This window comes from Camelus ferus, chromosome 9, assembly GCF_009834535.1.
Source record: "Camelus ferus isolate YT-003-E chromosome 9, BCGSAC_Cfer_1.0, whole genome shotgun sequence".
NCBI classification, from domain to species: Eukaryota; Metazoa; Chordata; class Mammalia; order Artiodactyla; family Camelidae; genus Camelus; species Camelus ferus.
In genome coordinates, this window is record NC_045704.1 from 65,893,696 (window position 1) to 65,906,112 (window position 12,417).

Genomic DNA, 12,417 nt, shown 5'->3' on the forward strand with positions numbered 1-12,417 from the left:
GCTGGATGCTCGAGGCTCCCTTAGTTGTCCATAACAGCTTGCTGGCTTCTTGTCCCCGGCAGCAGCCTCCTCCCAGCACACAGTCCCGGCTCTCAGACCCCTGCTCAGGCCAGCATCAGCGAATCCCTCAGCGTCAAAGAGGCCACAGAAGTCGGCTCAGCTGTCTGAGGGCCCTTTAGCTGCCCTTCACTCTTGGGGTTCAGCCCTTTGGGCTCTCAGCCTAAAGCATGATGTACCAAGGTCCCACTCTCCATGGAAACTAGATTTTTATCTTCCTGGCCCCGTAAGACTGTACTTCAGATCATACACCTCCAGGCAACAGCCACAAAATTGAGGGTCACCTCTCTCAAGTCTCATCGTCTCCCAGATCCCAGACCCTCACCGTCTTGTTAGCTCTTTGACGCTGTAACATACACTGTAAAGATACTTCCCTGCCTGCTTTTCATCCTAATCACACAACACTACGCAACCAGTCCTGTCTCAGTACTACCGGCCTTAGTGCTACCAGTTTTGGTAAGTTTTAAGAACATAATTCCCAAATGCAAAGGAACTACAACTTTAAAAAAAAAAAAAAGCCATTCTTAGGAAAAAGATATATTTTAGGCTCAGAAAACTTTTTCATTCTTTTCAGGCTTTACAAAGATAATCATTAAGCTGTGTTAGGACTATGTTCAGCTTCCATTTCTTACCAAAGTGAACTTAAAGGAAAAATAATGAGGCACTTAAACACTATTTCACTCATAACAGAATATGTACCAACACGGGCCTTATATTTTGAAAGTTGTTATATTTTAAAAAGATGAAACCATGTCTATTTCACTTCAGCTTCATCTCTTAGAGCAGAGTTTCTAGCATAATCAGGGGACGTGAGCAGGCCTTCCTGGGAGGACTGCGGTGGGACGGATTTGTTTTTCCCCCTAATCAGGTGCATTTGCTTTCTCTGGAGATGCAGACTGCACACTAGTGTCTGAAAGAGCTGGCGAAGTCCCCAGTAAATTCAGCTACGGATCTTTGTTTAATGCAATACCTTTGACTGTGCCCAAAGGCACAGTTTGAGAAAGGTAACCTAGAAAAAAGGAAATAAACATTTCAAATAGTTTTGGTGACTTGTACGTTGTTACAGTTGACTGTGTAAGCCCTGCTTCTTCCTTCTCTGCCGAAGATGAGCAGAGAGCTTTGTGGGTGTGTCTGCTGGCTTTGTTGAACTGTACCTTCCTGTGTCAGTGTCTCCTGACACAGGAGAGCAGAAGAGGGTGAGCTTTGTTAGAGACAGAATTAGGATCAAGTTCCGGCTCCACCATCACAGGCAAATTCTCTCTGTTCATCCTACTTCTTTATTTGTAAACGGGCTTCGGTGGGCTTTCATAGTACGATTTTAAGTATTAATGACCGTGTAAAGTACCCAGCACAGGGCCTGGCCTCTGAGGTTCCTCGTATTAAAAACTCCTCAAGGATCTGGAATGGCCAGCTGGAACGAACACAGGGTTGACATCTTGCAACCTTGATTTGTGGCTCTTCTTTGTGATTAATTTCCTTCTTTTTATTTTATTTTATTTTATTTTATTTATTTTGGGAGGGGGGAGATAACCCTTGCCTCTTATATTAGCAATTTCTCCCCGGCCCAGTGAAGAGGTTGCGGTGCTCCTGGGAATAATGGTTTTTTTTTTCATCCTGACTGATAGAGTGCCTGGAGTTAAACTGATTTTCACTCTCTTAGAACTTTGGAACGCATCCGGTCTCCCTGTCTTATGTTCCTACAACACTTGCTATTATAAGTATTTATCTTACCTCACTGTAATTATTCATTTTTCTTCTCTGCTAGACTCTAAGTTCCTAGGGTCAGGATACCTTCTTCCCTGCTAAATGCACACACCTGGCACCACTGGCCGGGGTGAAGCGCGACCACTCAGCAATGACAGAATCCTTAACAAGTTGTAATACTTGGATCCCAGCAGTTATCATATCAAAAACATAATTTTTTGATGAAATATTTTGTATTACTTATATAGAAGACATTAGTGGAAAACAAGGAGTTAAATTTACTTATCCTAAAACATGTAAAACGTAAGTGCGATGCAAGCAATAATTACTACTAGAAACCTCAGACTGACGGAGCAGTTTTCCTGAGCTGTATCCAATAATCAGGATAGAAATCAAATGGCAAACACATTTATGTGATTTTTAGATAAATTTGTGGTATTTGAGAATGACTCCATTCATTCACGATGTGTTACGGAAAGGCTGCCTGCTATAACACTTTCATACTCTATATACTTAAAAATCCCTCTGATTAAACATCAAGCACATTTGAGAAACAAAAATCCTTCTTTGTAACGAGGACAGTCTCACACTCGTCTGTATCATACATTTAGATTTCTGAATATTGGATTTTTCAAAGTGGGAACAGTGCTGCTAAGTCGGTCATATCAAAATGCTAACAAAGCGTTCAGCACAACTCGAAGGCAAATTAACTTTTACTTTTTTTTTTTTAATGGAGGTTCTGGGGATTGAACCCAGGACCTCATGCATACTAAGCAAGCACTCTACCACTGAGCAATTACTCTCCCCCCAACTTTTGACTTTTTGAAACTAGTTATTATTAAGTATTTAAGCAGCAAATCCGTGTTATTAATATGTTTTTCCTTACACTAGAAAATAGAAAAATACTTACTATTATTTTCTTACAGTCCTTTCCTCTGCATAGTTCTGTGTATGTAGAGTATTGTACATATATAATCCAGCTTCCAACAAAAACCACCAACCAGGAAAAGAAAAGATATTTCATCCGCACATATGAGAAGCGAGCCTGCAAGCAAAGGAGCACATGACGATCATTCACTCTGCACCAAGTCAGCACTCACTGTCCCAGAACGTGATCTTTCCCCCCTTCTTGGGAGAACTCAATATATATTCTAGGCTTTCATATGGCAATTCTCCTGGAACAAAGTGTACTTTCACTGAGTCCAAACAGCACTGGTCTTAGAAAAGGAAGCTCCTTGGTCTTCGCCAAGGAAAAGGGAACAAAATACCCTTTAAAATGTATAACCTTTCAAGCACCACCAGCATCAGAAGCTGCTTACTGAGCGCGCGCACGTGCACGCGCCACGCTGGGCGCCCAGGAGGATCAGGTAACAGAGACACGGTTCCTGCGTACTGCGAGCTTCCAGAAGACTGTTTCAAACAAGAATCTTAAGTTCTTTACGAACAAGCATGATACAAACGATTGTCTTTTAAAGAAGTGAGAACAGGAAACTTGGCTCCTTCTGTGCAATGTCTCGCAGGGAGGGACGACTGGAGGAAGACATCAAACTTCAAGTCCGTTTCTGTTTCCCGCTTGTTTTCTCCCAGGCTTTATGCCCCTTCTATTCAACCAACCAAATGCTTCACCTAATAGATATTCTGGAAGCTCGAGGAGAATATTACAAGCACTAAAGGAGGGTTAAGATATATCCAGAATAAATTATTCCTCGCACATCAGCTTGTGAAGCCGCACCAGGGATCCTCTCTGCAATGCTTTGCTCCCGGTGCTCTGGTGTCTCGTTGCACCCTGTGTCCGTTGGTGCTTTTTCTGCATCAACCATGTATCAAACAGTTTAATCTTCAAAAGTGTCAGCTGGTCAAGATAATCTGACATTTATTTTTTGAGCCTGGAACTCCAATGGTCTGGTTTTATGAACAATAGAATTTAGGACTACGGGAGAGAACTGAGCAAAATAAATGAAAGACATGTAAGCAAACAAAGAAAAGCTAGTTTTGCTTCTACAACCACGAGCCAGTTTCTCACACTGGGCAGCAGCAGGGCTCCGTGAGCATGGAGCACAGGGAGGAGGCAGGAGACCAAAGAGACGTAAGTGCCCCTGCAGGAGGTAATGGGTGAGGGGAAATGAGGCTCGGGGAATACTGACTCCCCGGGCCTCATCTGCGAGTTAGACACCTGTCTTTGTGAGCTTAGCAGATGGTGACTCCCAGGACCAAAAAGCTGGAGTACAACAAACTCAAAGGTAAATGGTAGGGTTTTGAGCTTTATTATTAAAATATAAAATATGCCCTTCATCCAAGTGATTTTAATATATCTCTAAATGAATCCAGTAAAAAGAAAATTCAGATGGAATTCCAAGTTAAATCACAGGGATGACAGTAGGGTACCAAGGGGTTTGTCTGAAAGACATTTAGGATTACTTGGCCCTAAAGAGAGGTCTGGTCATCAGACAGAAATTGATACGTACTCGCATCACAAAACTTAAATATGATTAAATGACAGAAAGCACACGCCTCGGCACATAGAAAACACTCCACGGATGTCAGCAAAGCCCATGTGCAGGGCCCTGAACAGAAGCCAGCAACGCCGTCATTATCATCTGCCCACCACCTTTCTGGGCTTGCCAGAAAGAAAACTGAATCTGAATCTGATTAAGCCTTCAGCTCTAACTACCGGTTCGCAGGAAATACAGGAGACAGAAGAATACAGATGACACTCAAGCAAGTGACACGGTTGGGAGACAGTCAGCAAACTCGAGGCTGTGGGAAACGCTGTGACGCAAACACGCCAGTTCTTCAGCAAAGAAATTACAAGGGAGAAAATACGGAGAAGGTGGGAAAACCGAAGATCAAAACTACTTAAGAAATACTGTATATCAAATAATCACAGTCTGTGGATCTTTTCTGAGTCATGAGTGACATGGAAACTGTAAAAAAAAAAATTACATGTATGAGACAATTCAAAACTTGAAGACTGACAGGATGCCTGATGTTAGTAAGGAATTATTTAAAAATTTTCAGGTATAATGTAATGTTTAAAGAAAACAGACTTAATCTTTTAGAGATAGACATTGAAATATTTATGAATTAAATGGTATCTGGAATTGACTTCAAAATAATATAGAAGAGAAAAAAGTAGGTGGGGTATGATTTAAACAACACTGGCCACGAGTTAGTAACTGTTCAAGCAGGGTGACGGTTACATGCCTTCTTTTGTGTATGTTTCTCACCACTATTTAAAGAAAATTATATTGTACGACAAGGCATACTTCCATACTAAGATAGCCCCTTCCCATTCACTCGGCAGCTGTTTATTGTCCTTTACGTGCCTTGGGAACTTTCAGAACATCTCCAGTTACAGGGACGAACAAATTATAAATCCACTATGCAAGTCTCCTTAACAGAGTGACAGGACTCCGTGAACAACCACAGCATAGCAGGATGTTACTTTTAGAAGTCCAATCTCTTGTTAACATTTTATATGACTTTTTCGAGATGGGGTTTTAAAACAAGATGAATCTCAATTCATTTAGTAAAACAATCAAGGAAGACCTTACACTATTTTCGTTTTGCCTTTTTTTTTTTGACTTTCTCTGCAGCAGGTAGAAGTCACGGAGTCCAGGACACCACACAGACCTGGCGGCGGGCTCTCTCCCAGCGCTCAGGATTTGGTCCTGTCTTGCCCTCTTGGCACCCACCTCAAGAAGTGTGGTGATGTCCACTCCCCTTTGGACTCTCCACCGATCATTTCTACTTTCAAATGCATGTTGAGCTTAACAGATGTTGAGAGCTCAGATTTTTGTATATTTTCCCTCCTGTATATCCAATTTAATAAAATTTGAAATCATTTTGCTTTCCTCTCAAAGAGTTACATTAAAATTTTTCTCTGGCATATGTTTCAACTGAAAAACACTCCGTGAACTGGCTTGCCCGCTGAGAGCTCCTCATGATACAGAATGCCAAAAATTTAGGAGAGGAAGTTGGATTAACGATGCTCCCAGCAGGGCACCGGGCATCACCTGTTGTAGACATAATGACAAAAGGAATGGAACACATTTTTACTCCAGCATGCCATGAAACTTACCGTGATTTGGGAGTAACACAAAATAGTACAAGGACCTTCATGTGTCCTTTAATCTCTGCAGAGCCTGTTCCTTCACATTTTAAAATAAAGATTGAAGAGAAGCAGCCGTAAATGGCATCTGTAGCCATGGACTAACTTCATTTCCCTGTGTGGCACTCACTAAGTGCCAGCGGTCTGTTCTGTACCAATTACCTAGACAATCTAGACTTTGATTAAGAAATGTAGTTATTGTTCCTGCCCTTCTTATTTATGCTGAACAATCCAAAATACTACCCAGCAGCTTGTCTGTTTTGCTGATTTTATGCCTAGCTACTGGTGGTACACTGCTTTATTCCAAATTACTCCTGGAAAGTATGAGAATTTAGTAGTTACACCATGGCAGTGATTCTCAGCCACAGCCAACTTGCCCAGGTGGGGACACCTGCTAAGGGTAGGAAATCCCGCTTCACCGCGGGTGGCGCTCCCGGAGCCCCGCGGGCAGAGGCCGGAGACTGCCAAACACGTTTTAGCACAAAGGATTGCCCCTCGTAATGAAGAATTAGCTGCCCCAAGTGTCAAGAATGCTACGGCTGAGGCGCCTTGTATTACGGACACACAATAAAATGAAAACAAAAACGGCGGTGTTGAAAGAATCAAACTTGTACGACATCATCGTTTCATTCTAAATTAGTTTTTAAGGCGTGAGCTACTACCGATTAGAGAAACAGAGCATCTGTCTGGAGATAACAGCTGGAAGTGATTCCTCAGGACGAAGTGACTTCCAGCAACTTATCATAAACGAGGAAAAATCACTGGAGGTGGAAAATGCGTAAATAATGAAACAAAGTTTCTCTACCAACTACCACTGTAACGGGTAGTGATACTTTTTCATCTTTTATATTGTTTGATCTCATTGTGATAACTTTATTTCAAGACAAATCTGAAAACCTAGGATCTTTTCCAAATAATTTTACGTTAAGTTTTAAAAATAGGCACAAAGAGGCAACATATCAAACTTTAGCCATATAATATTACTTTTATATTCCTTCTCTATTTTTCTATATTCAACAACTTTTATAAACATGTAAAGCACAAAGTCCCATTTGCTTTACCCCCAAATACTCCCTTACATGGATGTTCTTAATTTTGAGAAGTAGGGAAGAAAAATATCTATCTTACTCAACATATTTAATGGACTTGAACACTCAGATGACTTTATAAGGTTATCACTTGCAAAAACTCATACAATGATTTCATCATTCATTATTTTATAGAAAAAGCTGAGAGACATGTGTTTGCCTTTTTTTGAGGTAATACTAGTTTATAACACTATATAAGTTGTGTGTGTACAATATCTTTTTGTTCAAGTTTTTCAATTACCATTTACTCTGAAATAAACTTCAAAAATACTTTTTTCCTTAATGCTAGTTACACTGACAACATTGTAACTAGCTAACTTTTATTGCTAAATATTTAGGAGTAATCAGGCTGAAAAAACTAATGTTAAAAGTGACACATATCCCCCAGTATAAATTTTACCCTTGTAATAAATTCTAGATATTTATAGTAATAATACTGTTGAAAAATATGCTAGCTGTAAAAAACCAGAAATATCAAGAAACCATTGAATAAGGTAAATATTTACAGCACACCCTAACTCGTGCAGATAAACTTTATTTGGAATGGATTTTCCGTTCCTTTGTTAAAGGGTATCTTGCTGCCAGTCTGAGGGCTATGGGAAAATCAGTAAGAAGAATGTCTCAGTGTGCCAAGTCTAAACTATCCTGGTGCTAATTTTCACAAACATCAAGAGACAACTATGATACTCAATCAAAGAAACATAAAAAAAGAACTTTCATCTCATTTCAAACAAGGAAAGTCTTGAGTTTCTGTAAGTTAAAAATAGTGAAAAGGTTCTAAAAATATCTATGCTCCCCAGCTTGTCCTGAGGATGAAAATGCTTTTTGATAACAGAAGTTTACAGAAGGATCCTCGTCAAAGGGCGTTATTGGTCTATTGATCAGAGGTTTAGCATCTTCATCTGAGAGCTGAATTTTCACTTTCATAGGAAGAATCCTCGTTGGCCTCAGATCTAAATTATAAAGGTCTTCTCTGCATAAGTATATTCTCTGTTTTGGTTTTATGAGAACTCTGGAAGTAAAATTTTAATAAGGAGCAGATCACTTTCACACTTTGTCTGAATGCTCGTTCATATTTCTTATGCTGAGGGGCTGACAGGATAAAAACTGCAGAACATTTTTTCCCGGGGAATTAATTGCATGGGGTGATCCTGAAGCCTGCGGGTACTTCCAATAGTAAATTGCTATTTCAAAGAAGTGTCGAAGTATGGGAAAATGCTCATGATACGGTAAAGTGAAAAAATTCAGCTTTCAAAACAACATGTATGGTATGTTCCCTATTTTGCTTTAAAAAAGAAAGAGAAAAAGTCACCAACAGACTGTAGAAACTGTGAGGAAATAAACCAAAATGTCAAGGGTTGTTTTCTCAAAATGTCAGAAGTGGTAGGATTATGGGTGACCTTTACTTTTCTCTTTATTGTATAGATTTTCTATAATGAATATGAGTTACTTTTTTAATCAGAAAAAAACTGGATATTTGTATATGGTTGCTTACAGGATCTATTTTAAAATATACCTCTAGGATCTAGAAGTTCCCTGATTGCTTTTTAAATACTTTTTTTTTACCGGGAAATATATCATTCATATAGAGCTATTTAACATACATAAGCGTAAGTTAATTATAATTAGAAAGTAAATACCCATGTAACTACCACTTGGGTTAGGAAACAATTTTTCTAGTGCCTTCACTGACCCCCACGTGACCCTCTCCAATAAAGGGCGAACTAACATGCTCCCAATTTCTATGACAATCATATAGGTGCTTTCCTGTGCAGAGTAACCGCTGATTTCCACGCCTGAAGTACAGTCTGGTGCCCACCGCTCTGGAGCCTCGCCGAACTAGCAGCACACATCCTCTGTCCTGTCGTGACTTGCATCTTCCTTTGATGCATGTAGCCATCGTTTGCTCATTTTCTTTGCTGCAGAATATTCCACTGTCTGATTATTATAAATAAAAAATTTACTTTGTCTTAGACACAATCAAATACATAAATTTTTAATGTATACGTTGCTCTGCAAGCTCTGTTGGGAAAAAAGAACACGCGGCACGGAGGTGCGCTCTGTGCCTGGCTCCCTGCTAGACACTTTGTGGGTCTCATGTGTTTCGTCCAGTGTCCCTGGAAATCCTGGACTCAGAGGGAGGGGCAATGCGATGTGAGAATGATTAGACGGAGGCAGGAAGTCCACAGGCCTTGAACAGGGGCTATCACAGAGCCGCCCGGGGGTGGGCGCAACTTAGTTCTCAGCCCACGAAGAGACGGCTTTTTCCAGTAAAGGCTGAAGGCTATACCCCTTCGCTTTGCTGCTGCGTTAGAGACCACAGGCCAGGCACGGGTTTAAGAGACCCGTACGGCCAAGAAAGCAGAGCAAAGCCATGCCTGGATTTAAAAAGAAGGCACACAGAAGGCTTTCCACGAATAAGTGGACAGCCAGCACGTCCCAGAGCACGTGGGCCGCCATCAGCACATACATACAAGGAGCGTTAGCATTTCCAGCAGCAGAGAACTCAGTCGTGGGGTTCTCCACCAGCCCAGTGGAGAGAGACAGGGGTTGAGAAAGCTAAGTGTCCCGGCTTTCTATTGTTGTACAACCAACCATCCCCAAACTCAGTGGCTTACAAAAATCACTTACGTCTCTCATGGTTTTGAGCTGATTGGACTCAGCTGGTCAGTTCTCTCAAGTTTTTGCTGCATTCGTGATTAGGGCTGAAGGCCTGTGACGAAGGACAGACTGGGCTGGACACACGGGTGGCAGTTTCCCTCACGTGTCCGGCCCCTCGGCGGGAATGGCGGGAGCCACCGCAGGTGGCAGCGAGCTGGACTTCATCAGAGCAGGATGCTCAGGGGAGTCAGGCTCCTCACATGAAGTGTCCCCAGAGACCAAGGTGGAAGCTGCATCATTTTGGCCCCGCGCTCTTGGTTACACAGGGCTGGCGCAGACAGGATGTAGGGGTGCCCCATACGGGCGTGCGTACCAGGCGGCACGCTTCATCGAGGGACAGGGTCAGCAAAGCGGGCTCTGAGGGCGAGGGGAAAAGCAACGAGGGGGGCCCAGCCAGAACAGAGGCAACTGCCTTGGCCGTTCTGACTGAGGGTTCTTCCTCCTTCCTCGGTTGGGGAGAACTGGACATTGCAATTAAAATCCATTCATCGTTTGTGTGGTTGAATCCTTTAGGCTTGATCTAAGTACATAATTCTGAGGAATAATTAGAAGCACAGAGGAATCTAAGTTATGGGCCTTCAAGCTATGTGAGCACGAGGAATGAGAAACAGCGGCCTTCACAGCCACAAGGTTACAGACGCGCGCCCTCCCGGGCCTAACTGTCCTCCTTCAGCTCAGCAGCAGAACGCCGGGAGCTGCAGCAGCCTCTGAGTTAAGCTCGTTTTAGAAGAGCCCAAGAATCTGTCTGGAATGATAAGATCCTATTCCGAAGACATTACAAACCATGCAAACCAGATGGCTCTCCCTAATTCTGGAATTTCTCAGACAGGTGTTAACCTAGAACTGCCTTCCCGTTTCTCTCCTAAATGCCAAAGAAAGCTAAAAACAAAACCAAATGAAACCTATGGAAAATGCTTCAGAGGCAGACAAGAGCTATTTTGATCACAGCGATTTTGACACTGAAAGAAAGGAGCTGACTGGTAAGGAGCACACGCTGAGGCAGTTTCTAAATGAAAACGTTTGCCCGCGCCCTGGAGAGGGAGGCGCCCGCCGCATGGGCAGTTTCCTGCCCGCGAGCGACCGACCGGGAGGAGCAGCGGCTGTACTTGCCAGGAGGGGACAATGCTGAGAAGCAACTGCCCCAAGTCCCCAGGAAGCTGTGCTGACGGAATTATTTACGGAGCTTAAGACAACAGATACCTCGTAAATTATACCTGCAGGGACGGTTGCTACCAATCTCTTTTTGGGGGGAGGTGAGGTAATAGGTTTATCCATTTATTTACCACTTTTGGTGGAGGTACCGGGGGTCGAGCCCACGGCCCCGTGCATGCCAGGCGCGCACTCTGCCGCCGAGCTACACGCTCCCCACCTACCGACCTCTTAAATAGGCGACATACGCCTGGGAGCGAAAAACATGCCAATGGATTTTAAAAACTGCACCAAAGACCAAGCTAACTTGATACTATTGTAGGTATTCAGTTTCTCTTCCACCACCTGTTAATTCCTAAAATTCTTAGTTGTTAATACATGGATCATAATAAGGCCTTATCTGGTAAGAAATATTAAACCTGAGAGGACATCTTAGACACGAAAGCACAGGTTGTTCAGACCTAGAAGAGGCCTCGCAGAGCACATAGCTGGAATCCAGAACTTCCTAACTGAGGCCCCACGTGGTTTGGGATTTGTCAAAAATAGCACTAATTAAGTTATGTGACTTTGGGCAAGTTACTGAACCCCCCTAAGCTTTATCTTCATGTATATAATGCAGATGTTGTGAAAATTAAATAATATTACAGACAAAAATATTTATACTTTAAAATTCCCATTCATGGAAGTATAATAATATACATATAATGCTAACACAGTGACATATACATCAGAGACGTATGCACAACAATTTCCCAGTAGACAGGCACAATAAAAAACTGTGGCGCCCGGGGAAAAGGCAGAAGGCCCGGGACCTGACAGTGTCCTTCTCCCAAGGAGGTGTCGGGTCCAGCGCCCGTGCTCTTTTCCCTCTAATACAGGTCTCCTTCTAATGACCCAAATCCAGACTAGCTGTGAGGCACCTGCATGGGGGGGGCCTAAACAGCACTTACTTTTAACGCCGGCCCCTCGGATTTGAGCTGCACCCGTGATGGGCCAGTACAAGAAGCTCATGTATCTGGCTACCTCTGCTGTACCTATCCTGCGACTGAACAAGTCAGGTTCTTTTTCTTTTTTTAATAGACTTAATTTTCTTAGAGCAGTTTTGGGTACACAGCAGAACTGAGCAGAAAATGCAGAGTTCCCTCATAGCCCTCCCCACCCAGGCACATATACTCCCCGACCCTCAACACCCCTTGTCAGTGTGGCGTGTTTGGTGCAACTGATGAACCGACTCGCACATTATCATCAGCCAACGTCCATGGTTTACGTTAGGTGAACGAGTCAGTTTCCTGGCTCAGCTGGGTTCTTTACATATTTAATATTCAAGTGAATGACGAAGTAGTTTAAAATTTCTAATCTACATTTTTAATTGCTAGGAGGGTTAAGGGATGACTTCATCAGGAAAAACATAATCAAGAAATGAGAAGATGTTGGCACAGCACAGCCCGTAAGTACTAAGACCGTTTTTTTTAAGTTTTGGGAAAGTCTGGTGCTCTTTAGGACATCTCATCGAAACAGAAACGTAGAGTTCTTTGTAAGTTAAATAAAAATAACTATTATTTGTATTGCTTTATGTACATATACATATAAAAGGTTCTCAACTGATACTGATATATTTAAAAGTTTTTCTGGACTGACTTCTCCCAT

At 42.4% G+C, this 12,417-nt stretch overlaps 1 protein-coding gene across 1 annotated transcript in view; it reads right to left on the minus strand.

Moving 5' to 3' along the window:
• The window catches only part of DIPK1A (divergent protein kinase domain 1A), a 95,123-nt gene that overhangs the window by 27,118 nt on the left and 55,588 nt on the right, over window positions 1-12,417 (minus strand). The window contains exon 2 of the mRNA XM_032487093.1: window positions 2,672-2,806. Within this exon, the coding sequence (XP_032342984.1) occupies window positions 2,672-2,785 (114 nt within the window). The 5' untranslated portion in view covers window positions 2,786-2,806. The remainder of the gene's footprint in view (window positions 1-2,671; window positions 2,807-12,417) is intronic.